Genomic DNA, 24,556 nt, shown 5'->3' on the forward strand with positions numbered 1-24,556 from the left:
TTAATCTCCCTTATCTAGATGTGGAAACCAAGCTTTAGAGAGGCTAAACACCTTGCCCAAGACCACACGCTGGGAAAACCAGGGGTCACCCCCCAGTCAGCTGACTCCAAAGCCTTTGTGCTTCATCACTGGTTTATAACTGGCGAAAACTTGGAGAAGAGCTTTTAAGATGTCCAACATGTTATTTTAGGGAAGGCAGTCAAGTACGTTAAGAGGACTGTTTCTTATACATGAAACAGCTAGCAGCAGAGTAAATGAAAACATTGGGTTCATTTCCTCTTAGATGAGTGAATGTATATTTACCACCCAGAACAGTGCCTGGTACATAGTAGCACTCAATGCATGTGAGCTATGGTACCAGTTAGGATTGCAGGTAACAAAACCTGGAAACAATGGCTTAAATGAGTGAGAGTCTTATCTCAGAAGATAGAAGTCTGGAGATAGGCAGAACTCCCCTGCCAGAGGGGCTCAAGAAAATTGCTAAAGGTGGGGTTCCTCTGGCTTCCTGGGCCATCATTCTTAATGGTCACAAGATGGCTGCTGCCCTCCGTCATTGCATACACATTTCAGGCAGAAGGAAGGACAAACAGGGAAAAGAAAAGCCTTCATCTCATGAGGTTTTATCTTTTTACTTGGTAAGTGACTCCTTCCTCAAATATTTCTACCTACCTCTCATTAGATGCAGGCTGGAGAAACAAGTATTTCAATACGCTGTTGTATAAAATAAGCTACAAGGATATACTGCACAACACAGAGAATATAGCCAATATTTTATAATAACTGTAAATGAAGTATAACCTTTAAAAATTGTGAATACTATACAGTATTGTACACCTGTAACTTATGTAATACTGTATATCAACTATACTTCAATAAGAACATTTTTTAAATAAAATAAATAAGCTAATATGTGCAGAGCGCTTAGTGCAGTTTCTGGCAGATAGTAAGCATTCATTAAGTATTTGCCATAAAGATAAACGTTAACATTTCTGTAACATTTATTGATTTTTCACTCTATGCAAGGCATAGAGTTAGCTCCCACAGAGATGAAAGAATTGGAGGTAAACTGATTAAATCCTATGAATTGAAAACCCTGAAGAGACTGGAGTAATGACCCACAAGTACTATACAGACACTAAATGTTTGTTCCTGCTGTTGCTGAGGTGGCAATGAGGAGTGTACTTTCATTTAGTTACATCTGGAGACTGAAGAATGGGAGCCATAAATCCATATTCAACTTAAAGGTTTGATTTGAGCACTAGAAAGAGATTTAATAGTAATGGCCCATTAATCTGGAGGTAAGTTGGGAGGCCAATGAAAAATAAGTTAAAATAATGTGGGCACACAGCTCCTAGGGCTAATGTGGTACTCACAGCCCACATTAAGAGCTAATGAGGAGAGGGGTCAAGATGGAGGAATAAGAGGACGGGCAGTTCACCTCTCCCCACAAGTACATCAAGAATACATCTACAGGGACTTCCCTGGTGGCACAGTGGTTGAGAGTCCGCCTGCCGATGCAGGGGACACGGGTTCGTGCCCCGGTCCGGGAAGATCCCGTATGCCGCGGAGTGGCTGGGCCCGTGGGCCATGGTCGCTGAGCCTGCGCGTCCGGAGCCTGTGCTCCACAACGGGAGAGGCCACAACAGTGAGAGGCCCGCGTACCGCAAAAAAAAAAAAAGAATACATCTACAGGGACTTCCCTGGTGGTCCAGTGGTTAGGACTCCAAGCTTCCACTGCAAGGGTTGTGGGTTCGTTCCCTGGTTAAGGAACTAAGATCCCACATGCTGCACACGGCTCGGCCCCCAAAATAAAGGAAGAAAAAAGAAATCTACAAATGGAACAATTCGCACAGAGCACCTGCTGAACTCTAGAAGAGCTAATGAAATAAGCTATTTAAATCATACTGCTTATTCTCAGATTTGAAAAAAAAATTCAGTAAGACATTTATGAAAAACAAAACTCTGGATGATCATTAATATTTTGACAATATTTTTTCTAGGTAAGGCAAAGGAGATTCCCTTTTAAAATGCAGAACTTATTTGTTGAATCAAAGACCAATACTATCTCAAATGTCCAGGTTCTATTTCTCCCTCCCTTCACAGCACATTATTCCTCTTATCAAAACTAAACTCAGTTTCATTTGAATGCCTTATTGCTATGCTTTCAAAATTTGGAAAGCTCTTGGGATTAGATTTTGAGAACTGTAAATGTTGAGTGATAAACTCACACCTGATTCAACACCAACAAAAAGATCTTAGGTTTCTCTGGGCCTGTGGATTGCTGGTTCCCAGTCTGAAATGCCCTAACACAGGTTGGTGGAGTTCAGGGGCTAGGACCATTAGTATTCGTGATTATGCCTTGTTTCTGGAAAGACATGATTCTGCAAAGTCTACCTAATGAAAACCAGCTACTGAACAATGGGTATCACATCAAAAGGAATGCCTTTCTTCTACCTAATACTGAAAAGGTTTATTATAGTCAGGGAGGATTGATGTGGTGGGTCCACAGGTGTCAGGGCTCGAGAATTCTTTTTTTTTTAAATAGTTAAAGTATTTTATTTTATTTTTTAACCTCTTTATTGGAGTATAATTGCTTTACAATGGTGTGTTAGTTTCTGCTTTATAACAAAGTGAATCAGCTATACGTACACATATATACCCATATCCCCTCCCTCTTGCGTCTCCCTCCCACCCTCCCTATCCCACCCCTCTAGGTGGTCACAAAGCACTGAGCTGATCTCCCTGTGCTATGCGGCTGCTTCCCACGAGCTATCTATTTTACATTTGGTAGTATATATAAGTCCATGCCACTCTCCAATTCGTCCCAGCTTACCCTTCCCCCTCCCTGTGTCCTCAAGTCCATTCTCTACGTCTGCGTCTTTATTCTTGTCCTGCCCCTAGGTTCCTCAGAACCTTTTTTCTTCTTTTTTTTAGATTCCATATATGTGTTAGCATATGGTATTTGTTTTTCTCTTTCTGACTTACTTCACTCTGTATGACAGTCTCTAGGTCCATCCACCTCAGTACAAATAACTCGATTTCGTTTCTTTCTATGGCTGAATAATATTCCATTGTATATATGTGCAACATCTTCTTTATCCATTCATCTGTCGATGGACACTTAGGTGGCTTCCATGTCAGGGCTCGAGAATTCTAAAGTATGTTAAGAGGCAGGAGGAAGCTCCTGGCCTTCGGGTCTGCTCCTCCAACACTCCACACCAGGTGGGAAGGGTAGGTTGCAGTCCCTTTCCCGCCCTGGGAGAGGATAGGAGGAGCGGGCGGACCTTGCCGCCCCAGACCCCGCCCACAGATGCTCTGGGTCCAGCAGCCTCCTGGACAGCGGAGCCTGGGGGCGGAGCTCACCCTTGCCCTCGGGGTCCCCCGGGCTCCGCCAATCATGGAGCGCCCTGTTGGCCGGCGGCAGCGCCCGCCCCCACCTCCTTCCGCCGGCCTCCCGTTTCCCAGAATCCAAGATGGCGGGATCCAGGCAAAGGGGTTCCCGGGCCGGAGCTCGGCCGCTGTTCTGCGCTTTGCTGCTGTCGCTCTGTCGTTTTGTCGGGGGCGACGGCGTGGGAGGCCACCCGGCAGCTGCCGGCGCCACGGGCACCCCAGGCGCGCAGCCACATCGGCGTTTCGAGTACAAATACAGCTTCAAGGGACCGCACCTGGTGCAGAGCGACGGAACCGTGCCCTTCTGGGCCCACGCGGGGAGTAAGCCAGGGCAGAGGTCGGGGGGCCCGGGTCCCCTCCCCGCCTTGAGCCTCCTCCTCTTCACCTTCTCCCCGCTGCACCCCGTATGCGCGGTGGAGGGGACCTTTCTCAGCAGCCTCGCCTCCACGCCGGCTCTGGTCCGCAAGGTTCCCTCCGCCAGCCCCCCAGTCTTTCCCACATTATCTCCACCCGACCTTCCTCCTCCCGTCTTTGATGTTGTCTGTTCTTTCCGTTTGGGTTAGAGGTTTTTCGTTAGTTCCCGCACTTCCAGGTACTAACTTGAGCTCGCTTCTGGGCATCACGTTTCACCCCAACGCCACGTCTCCTCCGAACCTGAGACCTGGTCTGGCAGCCCTCCACCTTCCTTCCCGCTCCCCCTCGGCCCTCCCTTGCGTTTTCTCCTCCGGTGTTAGCAGTGGGTAATGCTCCAGTTTGTACCCGATGCCCCCTGACGGCTTTAGAGGTGGCATGTGTTGGCTTTAGAATAATCTTTAAGTCTTTATGTCAGAGGACATTCTTCTCACCCTCTTGGAACTGTACGTTAAGTTTGCCTTTCTCAGTGACTTGGTGTGGTCTTTGATCTTTTCTCTTGTATTAACACAGTAGGTAATTTAATAGTCACACTCGTTGCTTTATTTAGTAGAAGAAGGGAGGGGGGTTATTGACTGAGAACTTGAGGCTAAGAATAGCATTATATATACAGCTGTTTTGGGGTTTTTGTGGGGGGGAATTGAAATAACCTGTGCGCCATGTGTTACTGATTTTATGTGTTTGGCACTGTTAAGCACTGTTAGTGGTTGAGAGAACCTTGCTAGGTATTTACATATGTGAAAGAAAACGTATCTACTTTAGTGCTGATGTGTCACCTCTGACTAAGGAATCAGCCGTAGCACTTGGCATGCTGTAAACTCTGTTCAGTGACCATCAGATGCAACCTTTGAAACAAGTGGCAAATGCCTTTATCTGGGGTTAGAAGCACTGGCAGTTTGAATTCCATCTTTATGTGTTATTAAGCAATCATTTATGTAAGCCTTGTATACATCCTTTTAGATTGTCGAGTGCTTGAAACAAAATGTTCCATTTCTAGAAAGTAGTTGCTGACTAGGAAGCACACTTTTAGGAAGTGCTGTTTCACTGAAATTAATGTATAATTAAAAGGCATAAATTTCAATTTGACTTAATGACCAAGTCATTAAATATTTGAAGTAGAGTGCATTTTGTTACTCAGCGGACATTTATTATGTGATCACTCATCAAGGGTATGTAGCTGGGCAACTGTTATCAAGGTAGCATTGTTTTAATACACAAAGACGATGCAGGTGTACCAAACACAGGTTTGGGGGATTTTTGTTTCTTTTCTTGGAATGATGATGAATTTTTCAGTAGTGGTGGTAAATGTGTTGACATTTTTCTGCTTCTGCCATTCTCCATTGCCGGCTTGCTGTTCTTTTTCTCACGCTCACACCACATACATCAGCCAATTAGGAATGTTAATCAGCTACTTAAATTAGTCACATTAACTTTCTTTTCAGAACCTATAACCAACTAAGCTTTTCTGCTGCAGAAATGTCAGATAATGTACCTGGGTGAATGAAAGTTGTATGACTAGATTGAATTTGAAATAAAGAGATTAGAATTTTAGCTAGTGACTTTTCTGTCTGTTGACTCTGGGAATCACTGCTTATGGGTATCCCTTGCTTTCATTATCACTGTAATTGTTACAGTCTCACAGCTTTCTTAACTCCACTGATCATTTTTTCGCCTTTCATTTTGCCCTGAGATCCATTATTTAAAACAATTTTTTTTAATAGAGAAATTTTTAAGATTTAGTTTAAACGTGTCCCCTTACATCATCCCCAAATTAAGACCAAATCTATGGTGTTTCTTTTTCTTAACTCTCATGTTCTTTTGTACTGTCAGTACACGTCCTTGGGTCCATAAGGGCAAAAATGATAACAGCAATTTGTAAGCCTTTATAGCTCTCAGAGCTCTTTCACCTTCTTCGTGCTCTGATTAGATCCTTGGTAGGCAAGGCAGGTGTTATCTGTTTTATAGGTGAAAAAAACTGATGTTCAGAAAGGTTAAGGTTCTTGGAAGAGGTTACATAGATAGTGTCAGTAGAATAGTACTCAAATCCAGGTCTTCTGATTTCTGTATCCAGTGCTTTTCCTGTGATGACTGCCCCAAACCTTTAAGTGTTTGAAAGTCATGGTGACAAATAGTGGCTGAACTTACTAAAATATCTCAACTTGTCTTTTAGTCAATGTTTCCTACCTGTAAAGAAACAATACAGTTATGTCCCAGTGTGGATGTCAGAATGTCAGAGCTGGTTAATATCTGAAAAGGTGTGCCAGAATTGTTCAAATATAGACCTCATAGGTGCTTTAGTAATCATCTAGTCCAGTAATAGGAACAGCTAACATTTATTGAAATATTTATATGCACTTACATGCCTATGAGGTTGTTAGAAAAATGGAGTAACTTGCCTGCGATCAAACAGCTAGTAAGTGAATGGAGATGCAGGCCATCATTTTGGGGATCACTGTTCTCTCTGAGAATCTCCTGATGCTGAAGAACTGATTATTGACTTGAAATTCAGTTGATTGACCCTCTCCCTAGAAGAATGTATATATGCTCAAAATTTTGCATATAACTTTTAGGGTGTATATAAGTGATTGAGCCCAGCCCCTTCATTTTACAGGTGAACATATGGTGAGCCCGAGAGAGTAAGAGAATTATTTGCTCAAAGTCACACAGCTGAACTGAGACTAGGAATAAGTCTCTTGATTCCTAGTGGTATGTTCTTTTCACACTGTTTGAGATTTCTAACGTTTGTAAACTGGTAAAAAAAAAATATACAGTTTTAAAAAAGAAAATATGCAAATTTTTCAGGTGTTTGAAAAAGAGTATCATGAGAATTAAATAGTTGATTTGCCTTTCAAGCTGTAGTTTCCTCCCTGCTGCCCCTTGAATTTTTAGTGTTTGGTTGCAGCTTTAATTTTTGTTGCAGAGATATTGCACTCTTCCAAAGATAGGAGGCGGGTATCAAAACCCGCTAAAATTTAAAAGCTGAAACTGTCAACATGAAATTTTTTCCTAACAAAGTTACCATACAGGTAACTGAGTTAAACTTAGGTCTCAGTAGGTATATGTAACAGTTTGGTGGTGATTCATTGAGTTTTATCTAATTATAACAAAACTTTTCTTCCCTGATTTCTATTCTAGATGCTATTCCAAGTTCAGATCAAATTCGAATAGCACCATCTTTAAAAAGCCAAAGAGGATCGGTGTGGACAAAGACAAAAGCAGCCTTTGAGAACTGGGAAGTTGAGGTGACATTTCGAGTGACTGGAAGAGGTCGGATTGGAGCTGATGGCCTGGTACGGTAATTTCTTTAACTTGGAAAATTTGTATAAATGCATATACCACTAGTCTCTAAATGTCCCGTGTTATGTATTTACAGGCAATTTGGTATACAGAAAATCAAGGCTTGGAGGGTCCTGTGTTTGGATCAGCTGATATGTGGAATGGTGTTGGAATATTTTTTGATTCTTTTGACAATGATGGAAAGGTATATTTGTTTTCAGGACTGTTACCCATTTTAATATATTTGCTAACAAAGTTAGGCTGTGAACAATATAGCTTATTTAACACTTTTGTCAGTTTAATAGTAGAGGACTCCCCAAACTGTATTTTAAGTGTGATGATTAGTCTTTATATCGCTGGGAATTTATAAATTTAAAGCTAGGAGTTCATGATTTGTCATCTACCAACTTGAGGTAACAGTGGAACCTCAGGTCTGAGAACTTTTCGGTACCCACCTCCCCATCACCCTGTTTATGCTTAATATTTTTTTTTTTTTTTGTGGTACGTGGGCCTCTCACCGTTGTGGCCTCTCCCGTTGTGGAGCACAGGCTCCGGATGCGCGGGCTCAGCGGCCATGGCTCACGGGCCCAGCCGCTCCGCGGCGTGTGGGATCTTCCCGGACCGGGGCACGAACCTGTGTCCCCTGCATCGGCAGGCGGACTCTCAACCACTGCGCCACCAGGGAAGCCCCTATGCTTAATAATTTTGATGGATCAGCATGAGTCATTTAGATGTAGGTGGTTAGTGTTTAGAAGATTATTACTGCTTGTTTTCATGAAAATGTGTGCATAACTACTACTAGCTCACATGTCGATATGTTTTCATATATGTTAATCACACTTTTTGATCAGCCGATTTCTCTAAAACAGTTAAGAGCAAAATGTACTTATGAATTGGAAACATTAACTTGTGCTTTAGCAGCCCGAAAACTGATGATCATTGTTTCATTTAGTAGTTTGTCCACTGATTATCCGAGGTCATGATTAGCAATTTAAAGGAGAGCTTTAACATTGAGCTTCTTGAATGCTGAGGCCATGTTAGTCCTCCTGTTACTGAGCTCCCATAGGTCCCATACCAGTCCCATGCTCACAGTGTCCTAGGATTTTAGAGGTGTAAGAGAACTTATAGCACACCCAGAATGATCTATACTTCTTTGGTCTAAGGACTTTAAAATAAATACATTCTCTTTATTTATAGAAAAATAATCCTGCAATAGTGATTATAGGCAACAATGGACAAATCCAATATGACCATCAAAAGTAAGTGTATATTTTTTACATTATTCCTGATTTCAGCTTCTTTTTAGAAACCTTATAAAATATATTGTTTCAAATCTGAACATTTTCCAGGTGAAGTAAGGTAATTCTTTTCCTTGAGATGTTTTTTGTAACTTAGTGGAAAGGTCTTATCTTAATTTGGTTTTGTTTTAAAGTTCTTTCTGCGGACCACCTAGATTTCAAACATAAAAATGTGTTGTAGTTAACCTGAAATTAAATAGTACCTTTAAAGGTTGATAAAACATTCCTGGCTCTCAGTGATAACAATAGTCATGTTTTTTCATCTTTATTAAGAGGGATCTTTAAAAAATAAGGTTCAGAGCCTTAACGAACCTAATGACTAAGCAGTGCGTGCCATGTCATTCAGCCTTTGTATTGCTGTATTGAAAAGATTCTCAGTGGGCTACAAAACTTCGAGTGTTCAGTATATTTATAATGTGTATGAATCAGGTATGTACATTTTTAATTTTCACATGTTTGTTGGGGGGATTACCTTTTAGCCAGTCAGTGAACTGTAAGAAAAATTACTTTCCTACCTTAGTGATTTGTAACTCTGGTAGTTCATCATGACCACCCATTGAAATATATAAACAAGAGGTCCAAGCCTCCCCCTTGTGATGCTGCTTCAGCTGATTGAGGGTGGGATCTAGGAATCTGCGTTGTTGAAAGCACCGTATGTGACTCTGACCCTGCCCTAGTCTTGTGGAGAGGAAGAGTATCCCTTCCCCTTGCCGGCAGGCAGCCGTGGTAACATTGGCTCCTTTTGTTATCCAGAGTCCTTGGTGTTTTCTGCATAAATAACTTCAAATATCCCAAGCTTTGTCATAACTTGATTTTGTTTTGACCTTTCTGGACATTAATCATTTTAAATAGTGAGTTTTTAACATATCGAGAAGCTTTAAGTTTCTTGTTTGTCTTCCTTTCCCTCACACTATAGTGATGGTGCTAATCAAGCTTTAGCAAGTTGCCAAAGGGACTTTCGTAATAAACCCTATCCTGTCCGGGCAAAGATTACGTATTACCAGAAAACATTGACAGTAAGTAACATGCATTTAGAGATAATCAAATGAACAATATTCTAGTATGACTTCTCATTCTGAATCTTTGATAGAAATTCAATGCATTTGAAATTTGGATATTGTTCGCATACTCATCAGTGTTACTCTGAGAGAGCAGAAGTGGCTTCAAAGCTCGGTGTAAGTGGTCACGTGTTGTCAAATTTGCCAGTAGGTTTGTGTTTAGTCGGTGAATGTTTAGGCATTCTACTGTGTGCCACACAAATATGAATAAGACAAAGGTCATTTTCTCCAAAGAGCTTGTCTAATGGAGGTGACATTATGTAACATTATGCTTATGTAATGTTAGTATGCTATGTGGTAAATTTAAGGGATCAGGAGGTTAGAATCCTGCAACTCTGCCAGGCTGGAGCGGTGAAAGTCAGGAACAGTTTCTCAGAGTTGAGCTGCACCTTGAAGGAGAAGTAGAAGTTTCCTAGATGGAGTGCATATTCCAGGCAGAGAAAACGGGCATCGGGACTGTTGAAAGATTTGGGAAAGGCAAATAGTTGGTATGGCTGGAGGATAGAGGAGATTTGGAGAGTGAGGTTGAAAGGTTGGCAGTAACAAGTCTCGCAGCCCTCTGTGTAGTTTATCCCGTAAGGAACAGTTTACAGAGTTTTAAGCAGGAATGTGAAATGATCAGGTTTACAGTTGAGGAAGATGACTTAGGCAGCAGTGTTTTTATAATGGTATTTGTGAAAGGAGCAAAAAATAGGATGATTTTAGCCTCCTTGCTGTAAATGAGCCACGACCTGTACTTGGTACTCTACATGCAGTTTCTCACGTTTTCTTTTTTCTTCCAGTTTTATTGAGATATAATTGACCTACAGCACTGTAGAAGTTTAAGGTATACAGCATAACGATTTGACTTACATACATCATGAAATGATGACCACAACAAGTTTAATGAACATCCATCATCTCATATAGAGAATTAAATAGAAAAAAATCTTATATTAGATTAGAATTTTTTATTAGATCATATTTCGTGCATGATTTCCAAACTGAAATAAAACTGCACATGTAAAATAAAATTTAAAAAATAAAATAGTAATGTCAAACATTTTTTTTCTTTCTGATAAGAACTCTTAGGATTTACTCTTTTAACTATTTTCATATGTAAGACGGCAGTGTTGATTATACTTACCATGTTGTACGTTACATCCCTAGTACTTATTTATCTTATAACTGGAAGTTTATCCCTTTTGACTGTCTTCATCCAGTTCCCCCACCCCCATCCCCTACTGCTGGTATCCACAAATCTAGTGCTATATGTTTGTTTGTTTGTTTGTTTGTTTTTCAAGTAAAATTGACCTATAACACTATGTTAGTTCCTGGCATACAATGTAGTGATTCAGTATTTCTGTACATTTCAAAATGACCACCGTGATAAGTCCAGTTATCTGTCACCATACAAAGATATTTCATAATTACTGACCGATTTCCCTACACTGTACATTTCATACCTGTGACCCATTTATTTTGCAACTGGAAGGTTGTACCTCTTACTCTCTCTCACCTATTTCTCTCCTCCCTGCCAATTCCCTCCCCTCTGGCAACCACCTGTTTGTGCTCTGTGTCTATGACTCTTTTTTGTTCTGTTTGTTCATTTGTTTTTTAGATTCCACATATAAGTGAAATCATACAGTACTTGTCTTTCTCTGTCTGACTTACTTCACTTAGCATAACACCCTCTAGGTCCATCCATGTTGTTGCAAATGGCAAGATTTCAATCTTTTTATGGCTGAGGAATATTCTGTTGTATATATGTACTACATCTTTATCCATTCATCTGTTGGTGGGCACTTAGGTTGCTTCCATATGTTGGCTGTTGTAAATAATGCTGCAGTGAACGTAGGGGTGCCTATATTTTTTCTCATTAGTGTTTTCATTATCTTTGGATAAGTTCCCTGGAGTGGAGTTGCTAGATCCTATGGTAGTTCTGTTTTAAATTTTTTGAGAAATAATCTCCATGCTGCTTTCCATAGTGGTTGTACCAATTTACATTTCTGCCAACAGTGCACAGGGGTTCCCTTTTCTCCACACCCTCACCAGCATCTGTTATTTGTTGTCTTTTAGATAGTAGCCATTCTGAACAGATGTGAGGTGATGCCTCATTGTGGTTTTGACCTGCACTTCCCTGATGATTAGTGATGTGGAGCGTCTTTTCATGTACCTGTTGACTATCTGTATGTCCTTGGACAAGTGTCTATTCAGATCCTCTGCCCATTTTTTAATCTCGTTGTTTGCTTTTCTGATGTTGACTTGTATGAGTTCTTTGTATATTTTGGATATTAACCCCTTGTCAGATATATCGTTTGCAAATATTTCTCATTTATTCCAACAGCCCTATGGGGAAGGCATCCCCATTTTATAAATGGGGAAATTGAATATGGGAGAGTTTAAGTAACTTGGACAGTGTCTTACCACATAAGTAACAGAACTGTGATTTGAACCCAGCACTATTTTAGCGGCAAGACTCCACTTGTGGTCTGAACGAGGGTAGAGGAAAGAAGAGATGATTAGGAGGTGGAGACTACAGAACTTAGTACTAGTTGGCTTGGGGCTGGGAGAGTGAATATAGTTGTGGAGTCAAAGATAGTTCCTGAATTTCTGGCCAGTGTTCAGCTAAATGGTACCATTAACTAGCCAAAAAGCAGCACGTTTCTTTGTGTTTGAGGGAGGAGTGGGAAGGCAGACAGTTGGTAAGGAGTTTAGTTGTAGACAAATTGAGTTTGGGTTAATATTTAGGTTAGGTAGATATACCCAGCAGGCAGTTATAATAACTAAGGTCACTAATACCATGTGAACATTGCATTTTTAACAATGCCATCAGTACCTGGTTATATAATGCTTATAAGTAAAGAATATCTTGTATACATTTTTCTTTTCCCTAAATCATGAGCCAGACTTGCACTCCTTTGTATAAACTCTGAAAAAGACAGTTATTTGGAAAACTTTGTATTGGCTTAGTCTTAAATTCCAAACTAATTTAGAGACCTCAGAATAGAGGCACTGTCCAGTCTATTATGACTAACTTGGATTTGAGTTCCGCTGGAATTATTATCCATCCTGTACAGTTTCATCAGGGGCATCAGTAGGTCATGCTTACCTTCATGTGGCAGAACCCAGATACCAACCATGGCGAGTACAGACACACACCTGAGTACACAGATCACAGGGAGGCTGCCTAGACGACCCCACGCAGTGAGGCCGTCAGCCCTACCAGCAGTTCGCAAAACAGTAATCCTGCAGGACCCCAAAAAAAGTTCCGTGGTCAGATAAGATTGGGAGGTCTGTGCACAAGCACGTTAAAGACGCTGGGAAGTCCCGAAATAAAGAACCTTTATTAAACCCCTCATTCTTTAGGCTTACTGGGCCATGGAATTCTCTTTTCACTTCGTATCTGTGAATGTCTATAGAGCCAGTGTTCTGAAGAATACATTTTAGAGAGACTTGGCAGGACATCTGGTTGTGACTTAACAGTCCTAGCCTTCGTGTGCTTGCTCCGTCTGCTGCCCCTTCCTGTAATACTCTCCCCTTTCCTCTCTACCTGGCAGAGTTGTGCTCATTCTGGAACGTGCTAGTTCAGGATCCCTTTCCATCAGATTTCCCAAACATCAGCTCGTAAGGATCTGTCTCTCTTAAACTCTAAGTGTTTTTTTTTCCTCTGGTGCTTATTTGCCCTTTAAAATATGTTGTCTTGACTTGCTAGTTAATTATGATTTGTATGTCTTTTCTCATCAGTATGGTTGTACACATCTCAGTGCAGGCACTATATCCTACATTCCTCATACTCCCTAATATTGTGCCCGTGTTTAGTACTCAAGAAATGTTTATTAAATATACTTACATCTTTAGCTCCCAGTTGTTTGAGCTTTGGAGGGAAAAACAAAGCAAGGGGAAAAAGAAATGCTGTTAGTGGAGGAAATATGTCAAAACAAGATATTATACACTTTTTTTTTTTTTGGCCACGCCGTGTGGCACGTAGGATCTTAGTTCCCCCGACCAGGGATCAAACCCACGCCCTCAGCAGTGGAAGCGTGGGGTCCTGACCACTGGACCGCCAGGGAATTCCAAAACAAGATTTTAAATACTGCAAGCATGGTGTTTAACAACGGGTCGAAACTGTAAGATGAGTAAGGGATGTTATCTGTAATCTCAAAGAAGCGTTACTGGTATTAATCAGTGGATATATTGTACCTGTACAGTCACAGCCCTAAGGTTCCTCCAGACTCATCATGCAGTGAATATATTGTACCTTTTTTTGTTTGTTTAAAGAATTGGAACTGGATAGTAAATACTTCTGATGGATTTTCAATTTCTTAGGGCTCAAGGAAAAAATATTGAAGAGTTGAAAGTTCTTAGTATTAATTTTAGAATATGATTAACTTAACACTTCTTTTTTTATCTCTCGAAGGCAAATGTCTTACTGATCGGCGATTTGAAAGACTGTAGGAGAATCAGTTGTACATGCTATAAACTCAAATAGGAACATTACTGAATAGAGGAAACAGAAATATTAATATTGGTCAATAAATGGCAGGTGATTTTTAAAAAATTGGTAGGAGTTCCCGTGTTGCCATCCTACGTTATATAGAGATTAACCCTTCATATTGCCCTGTCCCTTACTCTTTTGCTAAAAATTTGGATCAGGTACTGTCACATTTTACCTGTATGCCTTTATCTTAAGTGTCACTAACGAAACTTTGCATCTGGAGGTAATGACAGAAGTGCCCTTACTCTGGTGCCGCGTACCTGCTCCCTTTGCTTCCACTCTATCTCGGTGGCTCTTCTTTAGGGTGGGGCTAGTGGTTGGGTTGCTAAAAGTGAAAGGTATTAAAGAGGCCAGACCACTGCTTGACTGGGCTCATGAGAAGAATATTCATGTGCCAGGTGGATTCCTGTGCTTGCTCAGATTTCCAAAGTTCGTTTAAGACATGTAGGGTCATTATTTCAAAAATACATTCTGCAGCGTAGAAGCTTATGTGTCTTTCTGTTTTTTTCATTTTCTGCCTTTTCTTGTCTATATGACTTGTCACTTTTGCTGACTCTCTGCTAACTTAGTACAGTCCAGTTACCCCCCTGTTTTTTTTTGTTTTTTTGGGGGGGGGCAGTATGTGGGCCTCTCACCGTTGTGGCCTCTCCCGTTGCGGAGCACAGGCTCTGGACGCGCAGGCTCAGCGGCCATGGCTCACGGGCCCAGCCGCTCCGTGGCATGTGGGATTTTCCCAGACTGGGGCACGAACCCGTGTCCCCTGCATCGGCAGGTGGACTCTCAACCACGGCGCCACCAGGGAGGCCCACCCCCCTAACTTAATGAAGAGGAGTTCACTACTTGCTGAGGCAATCTGTTTAATTCTCAACCTCTATAGTAAAAATTGTCAATTTAACTTATTCGTTGTAGCTCTGTCACTGGAGTTTCAGACCAAGCCTGATCCCTCTTCTGTAGGAACCATTCAGAGAAAGTAATCATGGTTGGTTCCTTAAGTCTTCTCTAGAGAAGGTGAACCACATTCTATTTTAGAAAGATTTTCATGGAAAGTTATCAGATTTTTATTTTTAAGCCTTTGACACACAGTAGGGCAAAAACCATTTCCTGAAGTGAATTATCTCATTGTATAATGATCCCAAATAAGTGAGTTTATTTAATGGACAAGGGATTACAGCTTTAAAATTTTTTTTATTTTCATTTTTTCTTCCAACTTTATTGAGATGTAATTGACATACAACACTGTAAGTTTAAGGTGTACAGCATAATGATTTGAAGCTGATAGCTTTTTGGTGGTTATTAGACCAAATATAAAGATCAAATAGTCATAAACTGCTTGAGATTCGTTTTACAAGATCTTTGTAAAAGCTATAGCTACAGTTTGTCTTTCTAGGTAATGATCAATAATGGCTTCACACCAGACAAAAATGATTATGAATTTTGCACCAAAGTGGAAAATATGATTATCCCTCCACAGGGGCATTTTGGAATATCTGCTGCAACTGGAGGTCTTGCAGGTAAAATCTTGGTATCTTTTAATATTGAAAGGTTGTGAATTGAATTTTATTGGGAATAATGTATTTTGGACATGGGTAGCGTTGTTTGCTTTTAACCTTTTAAGACTGGTTGTAACCTTCCATGATCTGGGATGCCAGTCTTTTGGGTCTCTTGGGACTGCTGATCCGCTACTTTCTGTAGGTTTACAGTTGGCTGGGGCTATGTGCAATTATGTAAATTAGACTGTCAGTTTGGATGTGATATTTTATAGTGAAGGAGACATTTAAAAGGTTAACTGCCAAGTGCTTTAGGATCCTGAGAGCTGTCACAGCACATTTAAATGAGGAAATATTATTGGGGGCTAAACTTTAAAGAAGACGTACTTACCCTTTTTTTTCCATGAGTGGTGATAAATGAACTTATCATTGGATGTTAACACCATCTTGTGTTCATATTGTATAATATTTTTATTATTTTCAAATATGTGAATTTTTCCTTACAATAGAACAAGGAAGGAAGGAGAAAGGATAGACCATATTTAACCGATTTTTTAGGTGACTTGGCCAAATCTTGGATTAAAGGGCTTTCTAAAGATCACATGGCCAATAAATCAGACCCAGGCAGGACTTGCTTTAGATTTCTGGCTCCTGGGTCTAGGGCTCTATTAACACTGCATGACTTCTCCTAATGTTACCTAACCTACACTATGGTATTACAATTTTCTCTTTAATCTGGCTGTATATCTAGATCTCCATAAAAGTAGCAGAAAGCAAAGAGATTGCTGCAGTGGAAATTTATCTCTCTTGCTTTGTGGATGAGACACTAGCCAGGATGAGTATTGTAATTCGATGTTATGAGGTTTGATCTGTTAGCTGTTTTTAGCTTAAACAGCTTGAAATGAATTTGATTTTTTTTTTTTTTTTTTGTGGTACGCGGGCCTCTCACTGTCTGTTGTGGCCTCTCCCATTACGGAGCACAGGCTCCGGACACGCAGGCTCAGTGGCCATGGCTCACGGGCCCAGCCGCTCCACGGCATGTGGGATCTTCCCGGACGGGGGCACGAACCCGTGTCCCCTGCATCGGCAGGCAGACTCTCAACCACTGCGCCACCAGCGAAGCCCCTAATTTGATTTTTTTTTTTTTTTTTTTTTGCGGTACGCAGGCCTCTCACCGCTGTGGCCTCTCCCGTTGCGGAGCACAGGCTCCGGACGCGCAGGCCCAGCGGCCATGGCCCACAGGCCCAGCCGCTCCGCGGCACGTGGGAATCTCCCGGACCGGGGCACGAACCCGCGTCCCCTGCACCGGCAGGCGGAGTCCCAACCACTGCGCCACCAGCGAAGCCCCTAATTTGATTTTTTAATACGATTTTAGGTGAAATAAAATCTGTATGAGGGAAGCAAATATAAATAATATATAGAAAAGTAATCATATTCTAATCGAGATGATTTGGGAGTAACAGGAGATGCTATTAGTAATGCCAGGGGAACACAGATAAATCAGGACTGTCCCAGTAATCCAGGACAGAGCAGTGTCATGGTTAAAACAGGAAAGTAAGGCTGGGACTGATAAGCACTATAAGAAAGGTTCAGAGACAGGTAGGAACAGGAAATACCTGAAGAACAGGATTTTGTCTCACTTGACTGGAGCGCATGAAGGAGATTTGTGGAAAAATAAAGGAGGATCTTGCTGCCAGAATTAGGAGTTTGGACTTGTTTTGACCCTTCATTTGTTTGTTCATTCCCTTATCAGGCATTTATTAAACATCCATCATGTGTTAAGCACAGCTAAATGTTCTGATTTAGGTTTTTAAAAAGTGAATTCTAACCTAGTTCTAATATAAGTCAGATGAATTTTTGTCTCTAAGCTCACAGAGCACCGTTGCCTTTACCAAATTAGAGCAAATTTTTGTTGTTTCCCTTATTATTATTTTAAAGCAACAGATGTCTATACAGTAAATTCACAACCATAAAAATAATCTATTACAGAACTTTTTCAGATTTTTTTTTTACTTTGTAGATGACCATGATGTCCTTTCTTTTCTGACTTTCCAGTTGACTGAGCCTGGGAAAGAGCCGGTAAGTATACTCATTTTTTTCCAAAAGTTTATCTGTAGTTGAGTGGTACTGCCTCGTAGCTGAAAACTTGAGAAGGCTGACTTAGGTTTGGATCTTGTTTCTGCCAGATATTGCCATTATGACCTGGTACAAGTTACTTAACCTCTGTAACGCTCCATTTCTTCACTGGTAAAACTGAGATGTTTGTACTGGCCACCTTAACGTTGTAAACATTAAAGACAGTGCCCTCTGGCAAGCACTCAGTAAATGGTAGTGGCTATTTTTATTTTTTGTTGTAATACTAGTAGCAAGAGTAAATTAACCTTTCAACTAGTGGTGGAGTAGTTAAAATGAGAAAAAGAACATATATTGAGGTTTATTATTTTCTTCTTAATTTTTTTAATGATCTATTCTTAAACTCCAAAAAAGCCTACACCAGACAAAGAAATTTCTGAGAAAGAAAAAGAAAAGTACCAGGAGGAATTTGAGCACTTTCAACAAGAATTGGATAAAAAAAAGGAGGAATTCCAGAAGGACCACCCTGACCTTCAAGGGCAACCTGGTGAGTTGGAGCAGAGCTGTCCTCCGCTGCAGCAGTGGCTGTGGCACTTCATTCATTCTATCTTTGCTCTGTGACCTGGCACATTCCAAGAAATAATTTTTAAGCAAATCTTCAGTCTTTAAAGGGCTCGGGATTGATGTTTTTACCGGGAAGAGTATTGCTTAGTGAAGTGTGCAGTCGGGATGATGTGGACAGTGAACCGTTGGAGTGTAAGCTCTGTGAGCGCAGGGGTCTTTGTTTGCTGTGTCTACTTCTGTGTCCCCTAAGCCTAGGAAAACAACAGCGGTGCTGACGTAGTAGTTGAGACTCAGTAAATATTTGTTGAATGAAATCGTCCAAAGTTTATTTCTTTCCTTTTAGTGACACACAATTACCTTAGTAATATAGAGCTAACACTTGAAAACTATCAAGACTTGCAAGAGTAATGTGAAGTAATTACCGACTCCTCTTACTACTCAACAGAATTCTGGACATTAAAGGTTGAAAAATTTTTAAATATTAGTCTAAGCTAATGTAATTAAGAACTTACATGGGCTACATGTCAAAAACAAAACAAGATAAGGCCAAATAGAGGGACTATATATAATCTGCTAACTTTTATGATCTCGGTTCCCTATGAGCACAAATGATCAAGGCTATATCTAATAAAGCCTGGGCTAGCTTTTGAACTAAGTAGTGTGTTAATATAAATGATTAACAGTGTGATTCAGATTTAATGAAGATAAAAATGAAAGGTAAGTCTTATATTTTCCTTGGATTTGTTTTAAACATCACATATGATTTGTGAATATATCCTGAAGCTTATTGTAGTAAGTGTTTGAATGAAACGATCTGATTTAAGCATGGTCAGGAATAAAAGGAAAATCAGCTATTCTCAACTCCATTTCTTAATCTTTTTTGTAAGTAAAATGCATAAATTTTAAGAGAATAGTTTGATGAATTTTGACAAATGTGTATACCCTTTTAACCATCAGATCAGTATATAGAATATTTTTATCACCCCAGAAAGTTCCCTTACCTCTTTCAAGTCAGCCCCCTTCCAGAGGCAACAAATTACATTAGTTCTGCCTGCCCCTGTAAATAGAATCACACAGTCTATTTAAAAGACAAAATAATTTTTAGGTGAAAAAATTCAGACCTAATTTATAATAAGTATTCAACCACCAGAGATGGTGAAAACAGTAATTTAATCACGATTGAATTAATTACATGCATGTTTAACACTGTGGGAAGATCATAACACTGTGTTGATGATGATCTTATTCTAGTATATGTTAGTGCTTTGGTCACTTACAGTAATTTGAAAACTATGTGTAGGTGATTCTAATAATTTTGATTTGTAATTTCCATTTCAGCAGATGAATTATTTGAGAGTGTAGGAGATCGTGAGCTGAGACAAATCTTTGAAGGACAGAATCGTATTCATCTTGAAATCAAGCAGCTGAACCGACAGTTAGATATGATTCTTGATGAACAGAGAAGGTATGTCTCTTCCTTGACGGAGGAGATCTCTAAAAGAGGAGCAGGAATCCCAGGGCAGCATGGACAGGTGAGCTTTGAAAATATGCAGATATGCCTTAGTTATTAGCCTTTGGTGGCGGAGAGGTAGAAAAGAAAAGCTGTATGTTCTGTAGAATGGGGATTATTGAGCTGGGTGGTCATCTTGGTCATCTTTTGTTTTTTTCTCCAGACCACTCAACAAGAACTGGATACTGTTGTGAACACTCAGCATGAGATTCTGAGACAAGTAAATGAAATGAAGTAAGTATACAACAGTAATGTCTGAGTATTGCGTGATACCTTTATCCTAAATTCATGACTTCTCTAGATATGCAAGCACATTATTGTTGTAAGACTGCAGCATGAGTAAGAATCATGTTCTAGATTATTTTCTAAATAGGGGAATGTAAAGTATACGGGGACTTTTGATATTTAGGAAACCTGTCTAAATTTTTTTATTTGTTCCGAGCTAGAAAAGAAAAAGATGCTTTAGCATCTTATTAAAAAAAAAAAAAAAAGGTTTTGTCACAGTTGTTTGACTGTGTTTAACATCATAAATATTTATGATGTTAAATGAATAGTTAAACTGTTTTAGAAACAGACCAGATCAATATAGCATTTAAAAAAATATTTTGATCTAATTTTAGACTTTAGACATAGCAAGAAAAAATAAGGACATATCCCTCATATATCCATGTATCCCTCACTTATCTTCCCCCCGATGGTAACATCTTACATAACCACAGTACAATTGTCAGAATGGAGAAATTAACATTGGTACAGTACTATTAACTAAGCTAATGATCTTACTCAAATTTCACCAGTTTTCTACCAGTGCCTTTTTCATTCTAAGATCCTATCCAGTATTGCACGTTGCATTTAGTTATCTCTCTTGACTTCTGCAGTCTGAAATAGTTCATATTTCCTTGTCTTTCATAACCATGGCAATTTTCAAGAACATTGATTAATTCATTGGACCAATGTGGTTCCTCAGTTTGGGTTTGTCTGGTATTTACTCATGATTGGATGGAGGTTCTGCATTTTTGACAAGAATACAACTGTGCATCATGTTCATGATGTTGGTATGTCTCATAACTGATGATGTTGGCTGTGATCACTTGGATATTGTTGTTTCTTCCCGGTTTCTCTACTTTAAAGTTATTGTCCTTCCCTTGGTGGTTAACAAATATTTGGGGAAAGATACTTTGAGTCTTTGTAAATATCCTGTTTCACTTTAACCTTTGGCTCACTACTTTTAGCATCCATTGATGTTTTATCTGAAACAAGAATGTGGTGTTTACCAAATGCTGGTTTTTCTATTTCCATAATTCCTTCTGTATCTACTTACTGGCATTCTATAAGGACCACTCCTCCTTCTCCCCCATTTATTTATTTAATCTACTTATATCAGTGTGGACTCATGGATTATTTATTCTGTGGGTTATAATCCTGTACTATCATTATTTATTTTGTTGTTCAAATTGTTCCAGCTCTGGTCGTTAGGAACTCCTTCAGGTTGGCTTCTGTGTTCTTTCAACAAACCTCCATCTTTTTAAAATATTTCTTTACTTTCTGGTACTGTAATATGTTTCAAGCTCATCTTGTATTTTCTGTGCCCCAGCTCTAGAATCAACCACTTCTCAGTGAGCCCTGGTTCCTTTTATTGGAGAGAAGTATTTAGAAACCAAGATCTGGGCACTAGGTATACTCATTACTACTGAGGTGCCATTGCTTCTAGGCCCTCTCAGTGGGCAGGTCTAGGGAATATGTGAATGTATACTAATCACACATATACACATATTTTTGTATCCCTTACTCTACATTTGTATACCACGAGATTATACAGATACTTTGGATTTTGGTTGGACTGGACTGAACTGAAAACTGAAGGGCTGATTTTAGCCTTCCTCCTTTCCCTATTTGAAAATTGTTTCTCCAATAGGGAGAAACCTGGTTCTTATCTATAATGTATTTACTTATTGGTATAGTTTTAGTGTGTGCATAAAGTATACATAAAGTGGTGTCAAATTATTAAGCCATATCCCTAATGAGAAACACATATAGTGATGGATTTATGATTTATGTAAAGCTCCTTTTGCCTCTAGCCCTACAGTATCTAGTCCAGACACTATTTTCCAGGTAGTTAGTTTAGTTCTCTTCTTCCCCACTCTCTTCAGTATGGTTATGATATTCATTTATAATACAGTTAGGTTTTTTGTTAGTGTTTGCATTTCTCCTACATCCTGGTTGATTTTAATTGTTTATATTTAGGGTATACGAAGGGTATGTGAATGCTATGGTTCTAGGAGCCAGAATATATTCATTGAGGTATCACTTCCTCTTCATCACTGCTGCCCCACTTCCATTCTCTCCTTCTTTCTAGCTCTTTCCCATCCACCCCCTGTTGGTAACTCATCCCATTAATTTCTGGTTTGTTCTTCCTCTGTTTCTTCTCCACATGTGTATTTTCTTAGATCTCCTTCTTTCTGATGTAAATGGTAGCATGCTTTAGATGCTGTTTTGTGCTTGTTTTACTTAAGAGTAATACTAGAACATCTTAAGATTCAGTTAGTGGTTAGCAAAGCCTAGCCATCCAGTTGTATTATCCATGCAAACACTTACTTAGGGTAGTTAGCAATCCATGTAAATTCCCCCTTATTAATGAAGGACAAATGTCATGCATGCAATAAGCTAATGTAAAAGCTGAACTCAAATTTCTGAATTTGTCCTCTAAAGCTTTTTCTTCTGAATAAGCTTCAGAAAAAAATGCAAAGAGATGGGAAATACTTGCCTTTCATAGAAAGGGTGGTTTGTGTCTTCATGGATTTTCACGCTCTTAGGGGATCATAGAATTTTTTTTAGCAGAAGCATGTAGTTCAGTTGTCTGCAGTTTACAGAAAGAGGGGAAAAGGCTCTGAATGATAAAAGATCATGATATGAAAACAGTCAGAACTAGTACTCATTATCTGTACTCTCAGGTGCTATTTTTAGCATAAGTCCTTGCCAATTTTTATTTAATTATAGAAAATTTTAAACGTACAAAAAAGTTGAGGCTAATATAAGGGCCTTCTCTCAGATCCCCATCACCCAGTCCAGCAGTTACTAATAACCAGATTTTGTCAGCCTGAGCCCTTCATTATAAAGTGTCTCCATCAGCCTGAGTTTTAGCCAGTGGTGGCCGCAGCCTAAATCCATCATTTCATTAGAGGTTGAAGAAGGATGACACTCTGATTCTAAGATTCCCTCTCCATGTAAAAAGAATTTCTCTGATTACTTACTTGTTATCCTGAAACAGTTCAGGAAAGGCAGGATAAATACTTGATTCTTTTTTATCATTTTTTTAGAATGACGAGTTGGTCCCCTGGCAGTGACCAAGGTTAAATGATGAGATAGTGAGAGGTGATGTTTGTTTGATTGTTTTTCAACTCGTGGAGTTTAACATGTTTTGCTGTTTTACATCAGTCTTTATAATTGACGTTCAGATTGTTTCGTCTTTGGGCGCTAGCTGTCCCTACAGGTTAGCTTCTGCATCCTTTTGATGCAACCCCAGTAGTCTTTGGTAGCTTCCTTCCTTTCAGGTGTAAGACTTTCCAGGTTTCTCTTGTACATTTCTGTCCCACACGTGTCAAAGGCATTTTTCTTTGGAGCCCTGGTCTTTTAGTGAGAAGTGGTATTTAGAGACAGTGTCGTGCTTAATGCTACCGGATTGTCATTGCTTCTGGGCCTTTTCAGTGGACAGAGTTACTAATGTTCTTTGAACTTGCTATTTGTATGTGTTGGCTGTGTTATTAATTGGTTGTAATTTTTTTAATAAGTTCTTTTTGGTGAGCAGGCAGCATTTAGCATTTCATATTTGCCTTTACCAGATTTTTTGAGTACCTATTGCATTCTGGGTACTGTGCTAGGCATTTTCACATGAATATTTTCACATATTCTTCTGGAATCTTGCTCCTAATTATCATCTTCTGTACCTTCAGCCTGTCCCTGTAATATAATATTTAAGCTATTCAGTGATCTTTATTCATTCTGTATCTTCACTACTCTCATTCAAGATCTTCACCACTCTCTTCAAGCCCCATAACTCAGCCTGCCGTTGACATTCTCCCTGGGAGATGACATTGTCTCCTCCTTCACCTCCTCTTTTGTGCTGCACCCTCCCTCCCCACACTTGTCTCCATCTGCACAGCTGTTGTCCAGGCTGGTCCTTAGCCCTGGATCCCGTTCTTTCTACTTCTCTGACCCTTGCTCTTTAATGATCCTTTCTCTGTCTTCTGCCTTTAACTTACACCTCATACAAAAGGGCTTGCTCTTCCATTATTGAAAACTAATCAAAACAAAACCTTTAATTGACACTTTCTATTATTTTTACTCTTGCTTCTCTTTTTCCTTCCTTTTTAGTGAGTTTCTTAAAAAGTAGACCAAACTGCCTGTCTTCGTTTCCAAACCACTGTAATTTGTCCTGAAAGCACCGAACTGTTCTTTCTGCGGTCAGTGGTGCCCTGTAATGAGTACCTTTCAGTCCTCATCCTGCTGGACTTTCTGTAGAAATTGACACCTTTCCCACCCCCTCTATCTTGGGACTTTTTTTTTTCCAAGCTTCTAGCATACCACTTACTCTTGATGTTCTTGGCCTCTGCTTCTTCTTAGTTTTCTTCATTTGTTGGTCATCCTTCTATTATTCCTTAAAAGGTATTTTTTCTCTGGTGTTCTGTCCAGCCCTCTTCACTTGACCTATCCCCTAAGCTACATATGCCCTCCGTCCGTCACAATCCCATCCTCACAGAACCCTCCTTTATCCTTTAACACTCAGCAGTGGGTGCCCAGCTAAGTTAAATGCATCTTTCTTCATAGAACTCTAGATGTGCCTCTGTCACATTGCTCTCCTGCTAGTCTGTTAGTCTCAGCAGGGCAGGAATTATATTTTTCTTGCACATTTTATATCCCTAAAAATTGCCTGGCTTGTAACATGTAGCAAATAAACATTAGCAAAATCAACAGGCAAATGAATGAATGATGACTCAGTCTTTGTGTATTAAAAA

The 24,556-nt window shown here is 39.8% G+C and overlaps 1 protein-coding gene across 2 annotated transcripts in view; it reads left to right on the forward strand.

Annotated features, from left to right (window-relative positions):
* The first annotated feature begins 3,473 nt into the window (after positions 1-3,473).
* The window catches only part of LMAN1 (lectin, mannose binding 1), a 29,234-nt gene continuing 8,151 nt past the window's right edge, over positions 3,474-24,556 (forward strand). Inside the window, exons 1-10 of one of the 2 annotated variants that reach the window (XM_060121022.1) lie at positions 3,474-3,711; positions 6,937-7,091; positions 7,175-7,282; positions 8,275-8,336; positions 9,292-9,391; positions 15,298-15,421; positions 17,418-17,476; positions 17,885-18,017; positions 19,373-19,566; positions 19,708-19,778. In XM_060121022.1, coding sequence (XP_059977005.1) covers positions 3,474-3,711; positions 6,937-7,091; positions 7,175-7,282; positions 8,275-8,336; positions 9,292-9,391; positions 15,298-15,421; positions 17,418-17,476; positions 17,885-18,017; positions 19,373-19,566; positions 19,708-19,778 — 1,244 coding nt within the window. The remainder of the gene's footprint in view (positions 3,712-6,936; positions 7,092-7,174; positions 7,283-8,274; positions 8,337-9,291; positions 9,392-15,297; positions 15,422-17,417; positions 17,477-17,884; positions 18,018-19,372; positions 19,567-19,707; positions 19,779-24,556) is intronic. The other variant, XM_060121023.1, reaches the window with a different exon arrangement.

This window comes from Lagenorhynchus albirostris, chromosome 14 (genome assembly GCF_949774975.1).
Source record: "Lagenorhynchus albirostris chromosome 14, mLagAlb1.1, whole genome shotgun sequence".
Taxonomy (NCBI): domain Eukaryota; kingdom Metazoa; phylum Chordata; class Mammalia; order Artiodactyla; family Delphinidae; genus Lagenorhynchus; species Lagenorhynchus albirostris.